The 21,949-nt window shown below is 32.2% G+C and overlaps 1 protein-coding gene across 1 annotated transcript; it reads left to right on the forward strand.

The window, feature by feature from the left end:
* The first annotated feature begins 21,156 nt into the window (after window positions 1-21,156).
* On the forward strand, window positions 21,157-21,597 carry LOC132624272 (uncharacterized). Its single transcript, XM_060339077.1, has one exon. It carries the CDS (start codon window positions 21,157-21,159, stop codon window positions 21,595-21,597), a length of 441 nt encoding a protein of 146 aa, XP_060195060.1.
* Window positions 21,598-21,949: the final 352 nt, after the last annotated feature.

Here is a 21,949-nt window from a genome sequence, read left to right on the forward strand (position 1 = left end):
TCATAACCAAAGTAGTCTAAGCATAATCGAATTCTATATTAAAAATCATGAAGAATGATAGTAATGTTGCTATTATTTCAACTTGGTCAATTCTAGCCCTAGAAATTGGGGAAACGGGCCCACAAGGGCAAAACGGGAAATTCGGAGACAAAATCTCAAATTAAGTACTAGGTAATCATAACCAAACCACTACTTGTTGATTTAACTCAAGGATTAGCCTAATTTCTGATTTCAAGCAAAACCCCCAAATTGGGTATAAATCCTAAGTCTTCAATTCCGAAATTCAACGCTAAACGTAGAAGATATATGCTTAATAAGCTTAGATTAGTCAATATCTAACATAAACATCACCAATTTATCATTAATAATCCTAGGGACAATGTTCTTCCAAAATCATGTTTTAACTCCCATCACTATGGGTTTATTAAGGGAAAAGGGGAATTTAACATGATAATGATTAAAGGGAGAATGAAGAAATGAGTAAGATTTACCTCCAAGATTCTCCTCCAAATATCCCTAAAAACAGTTTCTTCAAGCTCAAATATCAAAATGGGGAAATAATGAGGGTCTAAGGGTTTTTTTAAAACTTCATTAACTGTACAAAACTGCTCGTCACCCGCTTCAGCAGCACTGGGACCGCCCCAGCAGTGCCGCTTCCGTGGGCACTTGACTGCTTCAGCGATAATGACCAAAAGCCATTGACCGCTCCAGCGGTGCTGGTGCCGCCAAAGCGGGCACCAGACACCAGAAAACTCCCAAAGTCTCACAATTCGATCCGATTTTTTGACTAGTTCCCGAGGCCATCTGCTCACATACCATATACATAGACACACCTAAAAACACGCTACGAACACGGTCGTGGCCTCGAAATTCCCAACGGAGGTCTCGTTGACCGACTCAACCCCCAATGCCTTAATTCTAAATTCCCAACCCGAGTCTCGAAATGTATCCAAGTGCGTTGGGAACCGAACCAAATACACACATAAGTTCTAAATGACCATCCGGACCTCTCGAAATCGACGAAATTTCAAAAAGGGTTCGTTTGCCCAAAAGTCAACTTTGGGTTAACCATTTTGCACTTTAAGCCTATATTTTCACAAAAGCTTCCCGAATTCGGTCTAGATACCTCGGGAATCATGTCAACGGTCCCCTCGAGTCAAAATTGAGCTAATCAATGCTCGAAAATGGGCAAAAATGCCGAAAAGACTATAACGACCAAATGGGTCGTTACAGTAGCTGAAAAAAATCAAACTGGTGAAGATTTTGTTGGAATCAATTGTGTACCGATAGTTCGTTCTAAAAATCGCTATTAAACCTTGTCTTGGGTAGCTAGAACGTGAGGAAAGATGCAGAAACTCCATGGACAACCATTAATGAAGCTTGAAGCTTCAAGTTCAAGTTCAAGTTTTGGGTTTCCGCAAACGAGCTTTGTTTCGAGTGAATGTAATTGCAAAAGATCGGTTACGCCTTGGAAAGTGTATATTTGAAATTTGGGATAATTTGGTGAAGAATTCAGTGGGTTTTTTGATGAATTTCAACTGCAAATTAGTTGGAGAAGAAGAAGAATTTTGAATTTCAAAAATAGCCACTTTTTTAAGAAATAATCTTTTAATGGTAAATTAGATTAAATTAAAAATAATGGTTGGAGCCGTTGAGATCGCGCCACCTGTCCCCATTAAATGGGTCGTTAGAAGCAGGGGTATATATGACCAAAACGCTAACGGCGGGGTATATATCATCAAAAAAGCAAACGGGGGATACACATAAATATTTCGGGATAGGACAGGGGTATATATATGACCCTTTGCCGAAAATAAATTTACATTCTATGGTAAAAAAAAAAAAAAAAAAAAAAAAAGGGATCTCAAATCATTTATTTCTAAGCTTCAAGCCTTGCAAGCTTTCGAAGTCTTGCATTTATTTCGGGATAGTACAGGGGTATATATGACCCTTTGCCGAAAATAAATTTACACTCTATGGTAAAAAAAAAAACGGATCTCAAATCATCCATTTCTAAGCTTCAAGCATTGCAAGCTTTCGAAGTGTTGCATTTATTTTTCTCTCTTTTTCACGTAGAGTATACCTAGCTCCTATAGGAAAGTCCAAAGCCTGCTTCAGTGGATATAATAGCTGTAAAATATTTGAGAAAATGTTTTCCTTTTAATTGACGACTACCAACAAAATCACTAAGAAAAAGGAAAAAAAAGTGAGCCTGCTGCAAGTGCTTGAGAAATCGAAAATTCATATTTTTTTTTAGCAGTGATATACTCCGTTTTTCTTATTTTCCGTAGAAACTAGTTTCTTGGGTGTGAATGCGAAATTATGTAGTAAGCGATATTGTAAAATAATAATATTATTAAAATATAATTTTGAATAAATAATTATACATGGAAAAATAAAATACAAGATTCATTGTGGAATTGTTACTTATGTATCGAAGTCGAGATGATTGAATGTCGTTTGAATTTACGAAGATAAATAATAAAATTTAATCAGATACAAGTGATTTTTTCCTTAATTACCTTGATTTTATGAATTGAAAATATATAATGAAGCATATCTCATTTAATATATTCTTATAGACGATATTTCTATTGTATGTTCTTCATCCCAAAAAATAAATGTAGAAATTGTATTGCGCAAGAGTCTAACTCACGTGTTGACTTGTATTCGCTCTGGCTGCATTAGTATTTCAGCCTCTTTATATATGATCCTTACACTTTTTTAGTAAACATAACATTAAATATGTATGATAATATTTAAGAGAAAAAATTAGTGTTTCTTTATTAAATAGGGATAACTTAGTAAACTATATTTTATATTTTTTTTTTAATGAGCGTGGAAAGAGCTAACGCGACAGTTAAAATGGGATGGAGGGAGTATGACATAGGATTTGTATGGTAATAAAGTTTTGAAACTTATTATGAACTTGAACCTGTCATAATATTTGTGCAACTCAAAAAAAATCTCATTAATAAAATAGAAAAATATATCATATTTTTTCAACGGAAAAAGTAAAACTACACACAATATTGTAGTATAATTCGAGTTAAAGACCTTTTTACATCAAATGGGGACAACTCATTCACATACCATTTATTTGGTGATGTCACACATTCCACATTTTCTTCGAAAATACCTAAAATTGACTAAAGGGGAAAAAGTGAAGGATTTGCCAAACACAAATTCTATTTTGTAACTTATTTTAGCTTACGTATAATAAATACAAAATCATTTACTCCCAAATGGAGGTATTTGATATATTGACATATTTAAATTTAACAGCGAAAATTGTGGTCGTCATGCAGAAGCTCTAGGACACGTTATTGGACTCTTGACAACTTTGACTTAAATGTGTATCACTATTCACCAAGTAGCATTCGGTTGGCAACAGTTTTGTTAGTTACTTTTTTTAAATCGCCGCCGACCAAATTCTACTAGGTGAATGGTGATACACATTTATGTCAAAGTTGTCAAGAGTCCAATTACATGTCCTAGAGATTCTGCATGACGACCACAATTTTCGTTGTTAAATTTAAATATGCCAATATATTTAGGCAAATACCTCCATTTGGGAGCAAATGATTTTGTATTTGCTTGCAAAAGAGAAAAAATTCATAAAAATATATTTTCTATTAATTTAGGTTTTAATAAATGAATTAGTGACTTTAGTACATTTTTCGTAATACTTCTTGTTGTAGTCTAATCATGTGGTTTTTCTATATCTTTATTAGTATAAAAATTATTATCTACTATATTAATTTTGTACTTTGTTTTTATCTTTGAAAGAGAAATTAAAAAAATAAAAAGAAAAAGACAAAATAGAGACAAACAGAAAATGAAAGTCAAATACCCACGCCTCTAATAAATGGAGCACTACATGAGTAATATTCCCTCCGACTCAAAATAAGTATCCACATAGCCTTTTTATTTTGGTTCAAAATAAGTCTCCACTTACATAATCTAGAAAAAATTAAATTTATTTTTTCAAATTTACCCCTACTTACTCAAGGCAATAAATAAGCATGAGTCTTACTAATTATGAATATTTTAGTCAAAATACCTTCTTCTTTTTTTGTAGGAGTTATTGTTTTCTTAATGAGGGTGAAAAAAGCAAAATGGACACTTTTGAACTAGAGGGAGTTATAGAGAAGAACAACATTGCTAACCCACGCGTGGGTTCCTAAAGTCAATTAATGCTCCAACTATCTACTTTTTCTACCGTCAACTAGAAAAAAGACGACGATGATGATGACGACGACAACAACAACAATAATAACAATAACGGAAACACTTTACCTGCAGCTGACGCTACTTCATGTCACAGCACGTGCGCTTCGGTCAAGTTGCAACGTGCAAAAGCAAGGTGGGTGTCCGGATAAATATTTTGTATATGTGAGTAGTTTTAGTAATTAATAGGTATGTAAGTAAATTTGGGTAATTACTTTATCTTTGTTGGGCAGTTTGCATAGTTTTTCCAAATGTTAATGTAGTTTAATTCGAGTTAACGAATCTTTTTACATTAAAAGGGGCACCTCATTTACATACAATTTATTCCATGACGTCACGCATTCCACGTTTTCTTTATAAATACCTAAAATTGACTAAAGACATAAAATGAAGGATTTACCAAATACAAATTCTTTTTTTAAACTTATTTTAGCTTACGTATAATAAATATAAAAATCATTTAGTCTCAAATGAAGGTATTTCACTAAATTATTATTATATATAGCTTAATGTTAACGGCAAAAATTATGGTTGTCATGTAGAAATAGAACACGTGGCTGAACTCTTGACGATTTTGACTCAAATGTGCATCACCATTTATTAAGTAGATTTTGGTTGGTGGCAGTTACGTTAGTCTTTTTTTTTTTTAAACTATCACCGATCAAATGCTACTTGATGAATAGTGATGCATATTTGAGTTAAAGTTGTCAAGAGTTCAACCACGTGTCCCTAGCTGACAACCACATTTCTCGTTGTTATAGGGAAGAACAACATTATTAACCCACGTGTGGGTTCCTAAAGCCAATTAACTCCACCTATCTATTTTTTCAGCCGACAACTAGAAAAAAACAAAAATAAAATAATAACGGAAACACTATACCTACAGCCGACGTTACTTCACGTCATAGCACATGTGCTTCGGTCAAGTTGCAGCATGCAAAAGCAAGGTCGCATCCGGATAAATGTTTTGGAAGTAGTTTAAGTGATTAATAAGTATGTGAGTAAATTGAGTAATTACTTTATCTTTGATGGGCAGTTTGTATAGTTTCCCAAATATTAATGTAGTTTAATTCGAGTTTAGGACCTTTTTTTACATCGCAGGGTGACAACTCATTCACATACAATTTATTCCGTGATGTCACACATTCCACGTTTTCTTTAGAAATACTTAAAATTGACTAAAGGCATAAAGTGAAGGATTTACAAAATACAATTTTTTTAATTTTTTTTAAACTTATTTTAGCTTATGTATAATAAATACAAAAATCATTTATCCCCAAATGAAGGTATTTCACTAAATTATTATCGATATGTAGCTTAATTTTAGCAACAAAAATCTTGATCATCATGTAGAAACTCTAAGACATGTGGCTGAACTCTTGACAACTTTGACACAAATATGCCTCACCATTCACCAAGTAGAGTTCGGTCGGTGACGGTTATGTTAGTCTTTTTTTTTTAAACCATCGCCGACCAAACGCTACTTGGTGAATGGTGATGCAAATTTGAGTGAAAGTTGTCAAGAGCTCAACCACGTGTCCCGGAGCTTCTGCATGACGACCACAATTCTCGCTGTTAAATTTAAGATATATATACCGATAATAAGATCTTTTCCTTTTCTTTTTACAATTTGTATACTTTAACAAGAAGATATTAATATCATTCAAATTGACATGCCGGAATAACAAGAGTTATATATTATTATCACTGGAAATAAAAAGCTTTTCCGCTGAAATTCATGAGAAATTGGCTTGTTGAAAAGGTTCCTGATAGAACATCTATTGTAAATTCATGTTTTTTTAGCAGTAACATACTCCATTTTTCTAGTTATTTTAAGACTAGTTTTTTTTTTTTTTTTTTGTACGTGTGTTGCGCGTGAATGCGGAATTACGTAGTATGCGATATTGTAAAATAATATTAATATTATAAAAAATTTAGTAAATAATTATACATGAAAAAATAAAATTTAAAATTCTTTGAATAACTATTGTGCATCGTGAATTTGTGACTAATGTGTCGGAGTCAAGACCATTAGATATCACCTGAATTTACGAAGAAGAATAGTCAAAGTTTAATTAGATACATATGATTTTTTCCCCTTAATTACTTTAATTTTATGAGGTGTAAATATATAATGTAGCATATCTCATCTAATATATTCTTATAGACGCTATTTCTGTTGTATGTTCTTTTCGTAAATGTAGAAAATTTATTGCGCAAGAATATAGCTCATGTGTTTGACTTGTTTTCTTACTAATTGTATTAGTATTTCAGCGTTCTATGTATGATCAATACATTTTTTTAGTAACCTTAAAAATGTAGAACTAAATGTCACAAGCCTTCACAAATTTAAGAAGATGCATGGACCTATATTTTTAACACGAGGAATATCACAATCATGATGATATGAAATAATAAATCAATTTTTTTACCGGTTATTCAAATATAAAATGCGCAAATGACAAATGCATGACAATATGCATGAAATAATATTCAAATGTGCATCACCATTCACCAAACTAAGTAGCGTTCGTCGGGGATAGTTACATTAGTCATTTTTTAAACCTGTCGTTGACCAAACATTAGTTGGTGAATGGTGATGCACATGTTTTAGTCAAAGTTGTCAAGAATTCAGCCACGTGTCGTAGAGTTTCTGCATGACGGTCACAATTCTCGTTGTTAAATTTAAGATATATATAGCGATAATAATATCTTTTCCTTGGTTTTAACAATTTTTACAATTCAAGCAGATATTTATATCATTCATATTAACATGCCGGAATATTAAGAGTTATCTGTTGCTATCACTAGAAAAAAAAAAAGTTTAAGATGAAATTCGTGAAAAATTGACTTGTTGAAATTGTTTCAGATGGAACATCCATCGGAAATTCATATTTTTTAGCGGTGATATACTCAATAATTCTTGTTTTTTGCGGAAACTATTTTTTCGGCACGTGCATCGCACATGAATGCGAAATTATGCAGTATGTTGGAATATATTTCCGGTTTTGAGCATTAAAATAATATAATCAAAATATTAGTGTAGTTTAAACTGTATGTTTCTTAATTCAATTTTAAGAATCTTGTCCATAATAAAGGCCACTCCCACCTTGTCCCGTATCTACGTTCATAATCCTATCTCTCATAGTATGACCGTACATCCATCTCAACATCCTTATATTCTTTACGCTCATCTTCAGGACGTGCGAGTTCTTGATGAGCCAACACACTGCACCATACAACACAGATGGTCTAACAACCACTTTATAGAACTTACCTTTAAGTCTTGGTGGCACATTCTTAGCACACAACACACTGGATACGAGCCTCCATTTTATCCATCCTACTAGTACGATGTGTAATATCATTGTCAATCCAATCATTTCCTTGAATTATAGACCCAAGATACTTGAAGCTTCCTCTCTTGGAGATGACTTGAGTATCAATCATTACTACCACATTTGCCTCATGATTACATTACTAAACTTGCACTAGAAGTACTCTGTCTTAGTCCTACTCAGCCTACACCTATTAGACTCTAGGTCTGTCTCTAAACCTCCAGCTTATCTTTAACATCGTCGCGAGTCTTGTCAATCAATAATGTCAAGTACAAATAACATACACTATGGCACCTCCTTTGGATATGCCTTGTTAGTTCATCCATCACTAAGTTAAATAAAAATGAGGTAAGAGCAGATCCCTGCAATCCTATCACGAGTAGCAAGTGTTCCGAGTCTCCTCCCACTATCCTCACTCTGTCTTGGCTCCATCGTACATGTCCTTAATCGCCTAATGTAAGCTAAAGTTACACCTCTAACCTCCAACCACCTCTACAAATACCCCCCCCCCCTCTCCCCCCCTGACATTGTCGTATGCTTTTTCTAGGTCAATAACAATATATGTAAGTCCCTCTTCCTGTCCCTATATTAGTCCACCGATCTCCTCACGAGATTAATGGCGTTGGTAGTGGAACGGCCCAACACATATCCAAATTGGTTCTCGGTGACACATCCCTCCACCACCCTCTCCCAAACTTTTATAGTGTGTCTTAACAACCTAAAACTCATATAGTTATTACAATTCTGAATATCATCCTTGTTCTTTTGTTTTTCGGAACCAAAATACCTCTAGTAATTATTCTAATTTACCAAAAGCTAGCCTCATGCATAGTCTAAAACAAATCGATAACACTCTCTCAAACATGACCCCTAGGCCCTATCTCTATTATGTGATTTTCTATTTATCATTTTAATTAAATGAAATTGAAAAGCATAATTAGAGTCTCTCATAATACGTATTTCAACTAATTTACTATTTAATAAAACCAATTAATTGGCAAGTGAATTTTCACATATCTTTCTCGTAATTTCATCCAAAAGTATTTTTGAAAAAAGAATTCGACGCATAATGTTTCTGTAATAGTAACAAAAACACCAGTAAAATAATTTTCTAAATATAAACTACTATAAATTGAAAGTATAAATTATAAAATTTATCTGAGAAATAGTACTTAGAAAGATAAATTATAAAAAGAGACAAACAAAGGCTTATATGGTGCTCAAAAGGATTCGAACCCTTGACCAAGAAGAGCAAAGCTTAAAGGGTTACTTTTCTTGCACTAGATGACAACACATTTTGCTAATGGGTTCTCACATTGCATTTTTTACATATTTACTGAGTTTTTCAATTCAAATACCGTATCCGTGCAAATGTATGGGGATTCTTGGGAACCCCCGTCCCATGATCTAAATCCACCCCCGCTTAGAAGGTGTGTGGATTGCCTTTTTCTATAGTAGTTTATATGCTAAAAGCTAAACGCAATAAGTCGAGAATACCTAACTTTTAATTTTTGACTTATTTTTATACATTTTTTTACTTAAAAATAAGTGCTTGAAAGCACTTTTTATCTTTTTAACACCATAAAAAAAAACTTAAAAATCAATAAACACTTGAAATAAACCAATCCAAACAACCCTCTTAGATGTGAATGAAGGTTTGATCAAATAGACTTTATAATCGTCAAAATACTCCACGGTCAAAAGCAAATTCAATGAGGGGGGATCAACATTAACGTGGAAAAGTTAAAACCTGGTCCCACAATTTGCCACTTTTCAGCAAGATTTGCCACGTTTGCTAGAAATGCAAATTAAGTTGAGACCTAAGGACCAAATAATGGAATACTCCTCAATCTCAAATTATCTGTAGTTTTTTGGTTTTACATGCCCATAAAAAATATTTAGTAGGATGAGTATTTAATTTTTTTTATTTTATTTATGTCTAAATTCAAATCTCTCTACATTAAATATTTATTTTATTTATGTGTCATCTCTATTAATGATAGAAATCTACTACAGATAAAATAGTAAAAAAAAATCAATTGTCTGTTAAACTTCTAAAATGACAAATAACTTGATACAATTCTTTTCAATAACCACGATAGATATTTTGAGATGGAGGGAGTAGTTTCTTTTCGGAGAGTTTTCTAATACCAACAGTTAAGTTAGTTGGTCTTGACAGTTGAAAATTTCAAACCGACCAAAATTGTTAACATCATCCTCTAGGAAAATTTTCAGTTGGACCGATCTTATGTAATTAAGGAGCACCTTTTGGCTGATGATGCCCACAATTGAGGAGCGTGATTAATTTTGTAGTATTATATTTGAAGGACTCTGGTAGAAGATACCTATATCTATATCTATATCTATCTATCTATTTATCTATACTATTTTAAAAACATGAATATAAATATTGATTGATCAAAATATTCTTCAAATATTAAATGATTTTTATATTCTTAATGGATAAAATTGTAACATCAATAACTTGACCTTATACTTTTAGGAGTTTGAAGTCGACGAAAAATCTGCCTTGGAATGTCATTGAAAGATAGGGAAATTGTTTGTTAAAAGGAGTCTCAATTTTAAAAGGAATGAGCTGCTTTAATGTGTTAATTGACTTGCATAAATTGAGGCTTTAGTACTGCTAGTGACATTCTCCGCGCTTCACGCAGTCATTAAAGTAAAATTAAAATATTATTAAATAATTATTGCTAAATTTTTCTAATTAAAAATACCAATAGTTACTCATCGATCAAATTAACCTTTTTGCTATTCGTTAATTGTTATACTATTGTTGTTTTTAGCTATATTGTCAAAGTTGATACCAAATTGAAAAAAGAAAAGCCAGTTCAACAAATTTAAATATCAAACAATGACCTCTTTAGTTTTGATCATATTCACATTACGACATTTTGATCTATTTTTTCCTTTTTAATATATTTCTTGATTATCTACTTTATTTTTCTTATCTTTTCTCTTTAATATTTTTCATTTTAATAATTTTTTATGTAATCCTATCCTTCTTTATATTTATCCCAACATGTAGTCGTTGCCGACACCGAGGGGATTGGTGGTGGAATGGAGAAGTTCAAGAGAAGGTAGAAGCAAAGAAGGTAGCGCATGTGAAGTTGGTAGACAACAAGGATGATGAGGAGAAGCAGACGAATAGGGAATTGTATGAGATGGCGAGGAAGGAGGCAAAGTTAGCGGTTACAGCGGCAAAAACAATAGCTTTTGAACGCCTGTATGCAGAACTAGAGGACAAGGGCGGGGATAAGAAGTTGTACCGACTAGCCAAGGCAAGGGAGAGAAGGGCGCGTGACTTAGATCAGGTGAAGTGCATCAATGACGAGGATGACAAGGTACTGGTGGAGGACGCTCTCATTAGACAGAGGTGGCAGTCATACATCCACAAACTCTTGAACGACGAAGGGGACAGAGACATTACGTTGGGAGATTTGGAGTACTCTGAGAGTTGTCGTGATTTTGGATACTGTAGGAGTATAAAGATTGAGGAAGTTAAGGGTGTTGTTCGTAGGATGAATAGGGGAAGAGCGACCAGGCCCGACAAGATTCCTGTGGAATTTTGGAAAACTGCAGGTAGGGCAGGTCTGGAGTGGTTGACTCGGTTGTTTAATGTCATCTTTACGGCTAAGATGCCCGAAGAATGGCGATGTAGTACAATGATTCCATTGTACAAGAACAAGGGCGACATTCAAAGTTGCAACAACTGCAGAGGGATCAAGCTGCTAAGCCACACTATGAAAGTGTGGGAAAGGGTGGTAGAGATGAGGGTGCGGAGAGACGTGTCTATTTCAGAGAACCAGTTCGGATTCATGCCGGGGTGCTCTACTACAGAAGCTATTCATCTTGTACGGAAACTGGTGGAGCAGTATAGGGAGAGGAAGAGGGACTTACACATGGTGTTCATCGACCTAGAAATGGCATACGACAAAGTGCCGAGAGAGGTTCTATGGAGATGCTTGGAGGCTAGAGGTGTACCTGTGGCGTACATTAGGGCGATCAAGGACGTGTATGATGGGGCCAAGAACAGGGTAAGGACTATGGGAGGAGACTTGGAGCACTTCCCAGTTATGATGGGGTTGCACCAGGGATCAGCTCTTAGCCCATTTTTATTTTCCTTGGTGATGGATGGATTGACGCGGCAAATTCAAGGTGAGGTGCCGTGGTGTATGTTATTCGCTGATGACATAGTCTTGATTGACGAGACTCGCAGCGAAGTTAACGCTAAGCTGGAGGTTTGGAGACAAACTCTAGAGTCTAAAGAGTTCAAGTTGAGTAGGACCAAGACAGAGTACTTGAAGTGCAAGTTCAGCGATATAGTGCATGAGGCTGACGTGGAAGTGAAGCTTGGCACCCAGGTTATACAGAAGATAGATAGTTTCAAGTATCTTGGGTCTATTATACAAGGAAATGGGGAGATGGATAATGACGTCACACACCATATTGGTTCAGGGTGGATGAAATGGAGGCTTGCCTCCAGAGTGTTGTGCGACAAGAAGGTGCCACCAAAACTCAAAGGCAAGTTCTAGAAAGTGGTGGTTAGGCCGACTATGTTGTATGGGGCGGAGTGTTGGCCAGCCAAGAAGTCTCACGTTCGGAAGAGGAAAGTGGCGGAAATGAGAATGTTGTGATGGATGTGTGGGAACACTAGGAGCGATAGGATTAGGAATGAAGTTATCCGAGACAAGGTAGGAGTAGCCTCGGTGGAGGACAAGATGCGGGAAGCGAGACCGAGATGGTTTGGGAATGTGATGCGGAGAGACACAAATGCCCCAGTGCGGAGGTGCGAGAGGCTGGCTATGGACGGTTTTAGAAGAGGTAGAGGTAGGCCGAAGGAGTATTGGGGAGAGGTGATTATGTAGGACATGGCGCATCTTCAGCTTACCGAGGACATGACCTTAGATAGGAGGGTATAGAAGACTCAGATCAGGGTAGAAGGCTAGTAGGTAGTCGCGTTTATCCTTTCTTGCGAGTAGTTGCTTTGATCTTTAGTTTCTTGTCCCTTGATTTCTGTAAGTATCTGTTTGCACAGAATGGTTTATCATGGCTTATTCACTTTCGTTGTTTTCATTTTCATAATTGCTTTGAATTGTTTGCCCGTATCTAACCTTTCCTATGCTTTTTTTTAAGCCAAGGGTCTTCCGGAAACAGCCTCCCTACCTAAGGTAGGGGTAAAGTCTGTGTACAATCTAACCTCCCCAGACCCCACATTGTGGGACTCACTGGGTATGTTGTTGTTGTTAGTTAAGTGAAATGTTAAATATCTAAAAATAACTTTATAAATAATTTTAGCTATAATTGATAATCTTCCTCTTCTATCTCCCATGTTAACTTTTCTTTTAATTAATTTTATAATATATTTTTATGATTTATGTGTTATATTAAACATCCAAAAATAATTTCATAAATAATTTTGGTTATAATTGATTATTTTCCTCTTCTATCTCCCACATTTTTTAGTATATAAGGATCACAAGCCGACGTGCATCAACAAACGTATTCTAATGTCTCTCGAAACTTATTGATAAAAAATCTTATCAGTGATCTTGCTCTTAACGTGTTTTTCACAAAGTAGCATTATAAATTTTAGAGAGTTCAAAACGTCAAAATTCTATCATCCTTCTTGTCTAACCATTTTGAAAACTTTTTAGATTTAATTACTTTTTCCATCCAAATATTTTACTCTATCTATTTTTGAAAAATTCTTGATCTAACCATTAACTTGAATTATGCATTTTTAATTCTTGTTTATGATATAATTTAAATATTTAGCAGAATATATCATAAGTTATAAACCGAATTACATATTTTTTTTAACTTTTTCTTTTTCATACCCTTTAGAAGTTGTCATCCTTTCTTGAATAACCGAATCAATTCTCCTCCACCTCTTAATAATATTATGCAACATTCTAAAAATTACTTTCTTTTGACTAGTTTCTCTTACCATTTGCTCATGTATTAATATTCCTTGTCATGTATTAAACTAAGAAAAAAATATTTACCAATATCCCTTGCCATGTTTTAAATCAAGAGAAAAAAAATGGATGCCAACACTAAAAGTTCATTCCTCGCTAAATGATGAAAAAAGTGAATGATGAATCAAGGTTTAGAGAAGAACAACAATTTCTCTACCGGAGAAGAAAGTGAATAGAGAGAGACTAACAAATTTACTAAATTATTAAACATCTATGAAGATCTGAAAAACTTGATGACTTTTATCAACAACAAAAAATGAAAAACTGGAAGACTGCCAATTTTACATATCAATAAATAATTACTTTCTTATAAATTAAATTGTAGTTCAAAAATTACAAACCAATTTTATATTTTCATGTTCTATCATTAGGCTTATTAAAAGTTAATCCACGTGATTACAGAAAAATGTATACGTACTTCTTTAAGCAGAATGCACGTATATGTTGACTTCCTTTTCTTGCTTCCACTTTCGAAAACATCCTGATCTGGAGACACAATAAGTTAATCTCGTCAAAAGAAAAAGAAAAAGAAAAAAACTAAGTGGATGAGCATGTTAGAGAATACTACATAAGAAAATCAAATTCCTAACAAATAAAAAGAGAAGCTTAAAAAAAAATTGAAATCATTCTCTAAAGAATTCCTTCATTCATATCAAACACCCAAACAAATGCCCTCTACCGTCGTGGCTATTCCACTAAAAAAATATAAGATAACCAAGATGACTCAAAATAAATTTATTTGAATAAGAGTTGGTGTGATTTTAAGGTGTCATAAATTTGTATACTAAATAATTGGGGGCTATGGACATGAAAGGTTTGGGGGTTATGGATTACTAATATTAATTGGAATTTATGAAAAATAAAGAGGTATGAGTTATGCAGATGAATTTTTAAAATTAAAAAATTTAGAAAAATGAAAGAAAACTTCAAAAAATTGAGAAAAAAATAAATACTTTTCTTGGCCAAAGAGAGGTGCCGCATCACCTCCTCTATGCCTAGCTTTATATTATATATAGATTGAATCTCGTGCATTCAGCTTCATCTATCTTTTGGCTTTTTAATATCAAGACACACTGTCTACAAAATTAGTGTTATATATAAGGGACAAGTAAGGGGTATTTGTAGTCCTCACAAAAAATTCCAATTTAATGTCAAAATTTTCAATTAATTACTTCTAGGTCCCAAATTTATTTTTTACGGTCAAATTTATTTTTTATTTTTATTGTCTACTTTTCATTACTTTACTACTATATATGAGGGAGAATACCCATTTTTGTTAGTCTTCACGTGATTTTTTTTTTTTACTTTTTTTACCCCTAATTGAAAAATTAATGGCTTTGTGAATCTTCACACATTTTGATAAATTTTGAGAACTTCAGGGACTTTTTCATGCCACTAAAAATGATGATGTTATGGAAAAGGTTATAGACAAAGCATACTCATATAAATTTGAATCTGTTATGTAAGGATATCATTAAACTTGTTTCAAATTATGTTTTTCCTTAAGAATTTATTAGAGACATATAAAGAATTATCATGTCATTCAATTCTATCTTAATACAGACTTAATTAATGAATTAAAATATTATTCTTATAATACTATTTATTATTTATTGATGTTATTTACCATTTATCATTTGCTATTTAATTTTTTATTCATCCATTTAGTAATTTCTTTTTAATTTTCTCCTACAATATTATGATGTACATGATGGCATACATAAGTAATTTATAAAGATTTCACTTAAGTTTGGATTAGGTTTCAAATTAAGAAAATAAATGTAAATAACTTATATCATTGTTAAATACTTCAAAAATGTAATTTACAGTCCCTCCGTCCCACTCGAAAAAATGAATTCCAAATTACAGTAGTTAATTAATTAATTTTACGTGCGCACACTATTAACATTAGTTTATTTACTGTATTAAAAAAGTAACTACAAAATATTATTTTTATATATTCTGAAAATGTTTGAAAAAATGATTTAGTTAAAGAAAATACAATTTAATTTTTAAACAATAATAATACTAGACAATTGCAAAAATATATTTTTAGAAAACTGCAAAAATTATATTTTTACTTTTTTCTTTTAAATATTAAAATATTTTTCAAAATATCAGATGATCAATATTTTATATAGTTTAGGATAAAATAGTTATGTTTAACATGAAAAGTTATTATATATAGATTTCATAAAATGTTTTATTAAACTAAGAAACGGTAAAAAATGTAACATGCATCTTTTGGAAGGTAAAAGAAAGCTAAAAGTCAGAACAATTAATTCTACTGACTTTTCAGTATTTTTTTTGTGATTTAATTTGAAAGAATATCTAAAAAATTCTTGTAATATCAAGGCTCTTAATTAGTTATATTTCTTTGTTAGTTTACTTTATTGATTTCATCATGCAACAATATTTGTGCATCAAATATTTTTGACATAAATTGAATACTGTAATATCTTTGTTAAAAAAATAAGTTAGCCAATATGGATTCAATTCAAAGAAACAAATGAAAACTCAATTGGGATCATTAGAGACTTTAATCTCAAAAAATTTAAGTAAAATGAAAATTAGAAGAGCTTTCAAATGTTTGATTTTTTTTAAAGCTAATATACAAACTAAGAAAAAATTCTTTCCTTTAATTTTCACGTTTTTGTACTTTAATGTTTTAGAAGTATTCCGGAGTATCAAATTGATGTTACAAAATCAAAGAAGCAAGAGCAGAAAAAATTTAAAAGATATCTATAAATTAAAATTTCAACGAGAGTTTGGGCCGGACTTAGCACGGGCCAAATGATACTAGTTGACATTAGGTTTCAAAAAACATAACTGAAAATCACGTGGCAAAAATACATGGATGAGTACCTTATGTCTGAATCGGTACTGCTTAAGAAAGGAGATAACAAAATTCAATAAATTTCTCGAAAGGTTATTATTTCTTTCCAGTTAAATCTTCTAACTCTTTGTTACTATCTGTTAGATATTCTAATTCTTTGTTACCCTCATGTCCTAGTTTATGTGATGCAGTTCGGATTTCGATAGTTAAATTTATTTATTTTAATCGTAAATTCGGACATACAATCTTAAAGTTTTTTTTTAAACAAATAATTTACATTTAGAAACTACATAAAACATACCGTAAGTCACAATATTAACAATTTAAAATATTTAAAGGGCATACAAATAAAACGCGGTAAATTTTTTCTTCCCCGCGAAAGTTAAATTACTTTGTAAAAGAGGCAACTTAACGTAGGATATAATTGTAATACTAAAAATATCACTCAATATTAAGATATAATTCTTATTTGGCTTAAACTCGTGTTTAACTACATTGACGTACATTAACCTGTTGCAAAGGTGCTTCAATTCTAATTGCAATATGAATCAATATCACTGTGAAGACCATCGATTGAGATGTCATATGTTTATATCAAAATTATATTTTAAGTCTAATTGCTTTTTGTTTTGCTTCCTTCAAAGTTTGTTATAATTAGTGTAAACTAATCCAGCAGGTAACCATAAGACTCAATACGAAGTCAATTTGGTTCCTTCTTTAAAAAAATTATTTCCCTTTATAACTTTAGGAATTCAATTTTTTCAACAAAAAATAATTATTTGATTAAAGATAAACTGATGTCATATCCCAAATTTGAATTTATTTCCATGATTCTTATATTCATTTTTTTTTTCAAATTTTAGATATTATCGTAATATAGAAACAAGATTTAGAATATTGTTAACCGCTTCTCTTTTTTTTTTTATTTTTTTTCCTTGAAAGAATATGTAATAAATATATTCTTATAATGTGATTTTTTTTAATAACAATTTTCAACACTTTTATATCTGTAAATGATAGTAAATAAATATATGGTCACTTAATTTCTAAAATTGGATTATCTTAGCCGTAACGTGTGTTTATATGGGGGAAAAGAATACCAAGGACATCAGTTTCAAAGAAGTATTAAGTAAATACAATAGTAATATTTTTTTAACTCATAAAATAAATATATATAATTTACAAATATTATTATCTAATATTTTTTTGATTGGGACTAACGTGCAACTGTACGTTTATAGAGACTAGTATATATATTATTTCAAATTTGATCTTTATCAAAAGTTTATTCGAATGTTAAAAAACATGAAGATATTAGAAAGATAATTCTGATTTGTTTGTTGGAATACTTTTTACTATACTTGAAATTTTAAAATTAAATCCATTAATTTTAAATAAAATGTTTTGTATTCTAATATTGATGTAATTGTTTTTTTTTAAAATTGTGTTTAATTCGATGCAACCTTGCTCCCGCACTACAGATATTCGTGCATCGCACAAACATAGAAACTAGTCTATACTATTTTAAAAGCATGAATATAAATATTGGTTGACCAAAATATATATCCTTCAAATATTGATCGACTTTTATACCATCTAAAAATTAAATTAAGTCACACTCTATGTTGGATAAAATTGTAATCTCCGTCAATATTTTAAATACTACATGAATATTTAATACTTTGAAGCTGGGAAAGAATTCGTCCCCAGTTTCCTACTATAATTTGTCTTTGAGTTTCATAAGAAATACTTATCTTAATTGGCTTAGTTTGAACGAATCCGGTCGAACGAAAAACTGTATTAATTAACTTTTTTCTATTCCTACTTCAATTATGTCACGTAACTGATAGTAAAAATGCCTCATGTGCTTTTTAGATTTAAAGGAGACACGGGGGGTACCAGTTTTATTTGACTTGCAATTGAAAATTATTTGGGAATAACCAAGTGAACCTCAATTATGTAGGACTAGCCTAATTCTTGCTTACTTGAGTTTGTAATGACATTGTAACTCTTTGATGTTTGGAGTTTGATTTGAATCCTCCCGGAAAACAACCTATTGTAACTTGATTCGAAGTCCAAAATGTCAGGCGCGACAATGTTTCTATAAAGGGACTCTTTCCGTCGATTGCAAGCCTAAAAATTTCGAATGCTTTGATTTTCAAATTGATAATTGACTGTTGTTAATCAAGTAATCAACAAATTTCAAGAGCTATATTTTTTATATTCCTTAGTTGTGCAGTCATGTACATATAGCGTTAGGATTGACTTTAGGGCGAGATGTAAAGATTGATTTGGTAACGAGCTTAAGGTGATGATCGAGTTTTATTTGGCGAGATAACATGGCTGTATAACCTCCTCCTTGTTGTTTTTCTCACTTAACAAATTTAAAATAAATTATACGAGCTGAAAGATGACGTGGCAGCGCACGTCGATAGAGACTAGTTATTTTAAAAACATGAATATAAATGTTGGTTGACCAAAATATCCTTCAAATGTTGAACGACTTTTATGCCCGATGAATTATTTCTTCAAAGTATAATTCTATATTGGATAAAATTGTAATTTAATAAATTAAACAAAAGCATGCACATGCCTCCATGGCAGGTAAGACATCTGTCCTTTCTGTTCAATTTATGTAAGGTCTGTTGTTAATATATACTGATTTATATTTCATCTTGTGTGCTTGATCTCTTTGAATGCTAATATCCATACATCATCCCAAATTAACACAAGAATATAAACATCACGTGTAAACTAAAACTCCGCGGCATCAGTGGGAATTGGCTAAAAGATCAAATTTCTTTACTAATATGAACGTAGTAATTAAAATTGTGAAAGATTCCTAGCTAGAACTGCATACGTTTGGCTTAGCTATATATATATATATTTATTTTTTTTAGTTTGTGAAGGACTCCGTACAAATTAGGAAAAATAAATTTATGTTGGAATCAAATTCTTAAAACCTCTTTGCTCATCTATAAAAGAGTTCACTGCTACCTTGTGTAAGTACACAATAAAATTTTAACATTCTGCATTATGTAGGATAAGGTGTGAGTTTCTTTTTCCTATATGTGTTTCTAGTGGTATGTTTAATTATGTTAACTTATTCTTTATTGGGTGCAAATAATATATATATATATATATATATATATATAAACTCTTAACGAAATGTTTTGTTTTGCTATTGGATAGCTTATGCGAAGAGTCATGGTTAAAAATCACATGCTTTCTTAACACCTGTTTTTATAATGTCTTATATCTCTTTTTCAATCCTTTAAAAGAACTGATAAGATTGCTCTTAAGATAAAGAACAAAGTTAGAGACTGTGTTTTCTGTCTAAACAGAAAAAAATAAGGATGGAGTATTTTCAGTATAAGCACACATCATTCAACGTGTCTAAGAGACATTGTAACAAAATTACGATTTACTATTATTTTTCCGAAAAATTATATATTAGTACAATAAAAATAAAAAGTTTAAGGTCCCCTAGGTTCAAACTAGACGTAAATTAGAATTTATTGCATTATTGGATAAAGTAGAAGTTCCATTATTTTAAAACCAAACCTGGTAAGTCGGTATAGCCATATAGCTATGAACCGATAAATTTGTAAAATTTAAGCATAAGCAGTTGTATCTGCTAACCTCCTCCTCCTCCTTCTTCTTCTTCACTATTATTATCATTATTATGATTATGATTATTATTATTATTATTATTATTATTATTATTATTATTATTATATTATTTGGCTATTTCACAAGGAGTATAATTTAAAAAATTTTGGTGGACTCCGTTCCTTATTCTGAATATTACATTGCTTAATTGAACAGCTAATGTCCTAATTTCAACGCCTGAATCTTTTCACAGCTCATTATATGTGTCATATATTTATTGTTGCCATCTATTCGACTTTACTATAAAAATTCAAAAAATTGACTAAGGGGTTAAAGTAATATTTAAAAAAATATTACTTCGTTACGTTGTTTTTAAAAAATGTTTTTGCTAAGGCACACCAAATACAAAAACATTAGTAAAAACATTGTTTACCCACAATCACAAATGAAAAAGATTGACTTGCGTAACCATCGCCGACGAAATACACTTGTTGTAACGGTTCTGCATCCAGTCATCAAATATTCAGCCACGCCAATAAAAAAGTTCTCTGTGTAAAAGTTAATACCTGCCCCCACAAATTTGTACGTTTCACAAAGATGTACCACGTTGGCTACAAGTATAGCTTCAATAAAAGCAAAGATCTAAAAGATAATTTAAAAAAGAAAAAAAGACATCATTTAACTCCTGAACTTGACACGAAAATTCAGTTTGGAAACTAAATTTAACTTTTTTTTGTTTACCCCCTTAACAACTTACGTTTTAATTATTTTCCCCCTCTAGTGGCCCAGACCTGGGCGCGTGTTTGACAGTGCCTGACCCGCGCGTTAATTAATTTTTGTTAACGTTTTTTTTTTTTTTAATAAAATCAACGGGGGTAACGGTTATAATACCGTTCCCCCTTTCTAATCCCAACCCGACCCACCACCCTTTAGAACCCTAAGTTGTTCTTCAACTTCATCTTCATCACACCTTCAATCAGCCCCATTTTTTTTTCCTCCATTCATGAAATTCCTCTTGCTTACACCATTGCTCCTTCATATATGTATTCTTCCTCCACGAAATTTCTCCACCAAATTTCTCCTCCAAATTTCTTTCCATAATCACTCTCTGTTCTAATTCGAAAATTTTGTGGGTTCATAAATGTCTCAAGGTAGCTGTTCATCTCACGTAAAATGTAATTGTGGCACCATTGCAAAACACGTCACTTCATCGACTCCTAGTAATCCCGGACGGAAATTCTACAAATGTCTGAGGCCTAAGGGCAATTCTTGTGGATTTTGGGAATGGGAAGATGAATTGTTCCCTGAGATTCAGTGGAATAATGTTCAAATTTTGACGTCGTCGTTAGATGCGGTCAAAATCGAAAGGGACAAATTGCAAGAAGAATTAATTGCCATTGAGGCTAGACATCTAATTGAAGTGAACAAAATGAAGGAGGAATTAATTGGCTTGAAGAGTAAACAACAATTTGACTTGAAAAAAGTTCTAAACTTGGAGGAGAAACTTGCAAATACAAGGATGTTGCTTTTGATTTCTTGGGGAATATTTATTGGCTTTTTGGCGGCTTCCTTAATCAACTGAATTTATGTTGTTGTATGTTGTAATCGCGTAGTAGGTAATGTAAGAACTTTATGCTCTTGTTGTAATGTAAATGTCATGGAAGAACTTTATGCTCTTGTTGAAGAATTTTGTTGTTATGGAAAATATTACCTTGAAAATGATAGCAAAAGTCGAGAAATTTTATAAATTACTTTAAATAGAGAATCTGGAGACCGAATCTATCATTACGATCTCCGGATCCTCCTTTTCATGAACAAAAAACACTATGAAGTTCTCATCTAAACATGCCTTAAAACACAATACATCTCCTATCCCTAATCCGGCAGCATCAATGAAGGCTTTCCAGCTTTGAGCGAGGCGCGTGTATACGCCA

This window comes from Lycium barbarum, chromosome 12, assembly GCF_019175385.1.
Source record: "Lycium barbarum isolate Lr01 chromosome 12, ASM1917538v2, whole genome shotgun sequence".
In the NCBI taxonomy this organism is placed as follows: domain Eukaryota; kingdom Viridiplantae; phylum Streptophyta; class Magnoliopsida; order Solanales; family Solanaceae; genus Lycium; species Lycium barbarum.

Excerpts from the sequence above, each read along its gene's own strand:
- LOC132624272 (XM_060339077.1), top strand. The coding sequence starts at position 21,157 with ATGTCTCAAGGTAGCTGTTCATCTCACGTAAAATGTAATTGTGGCACC.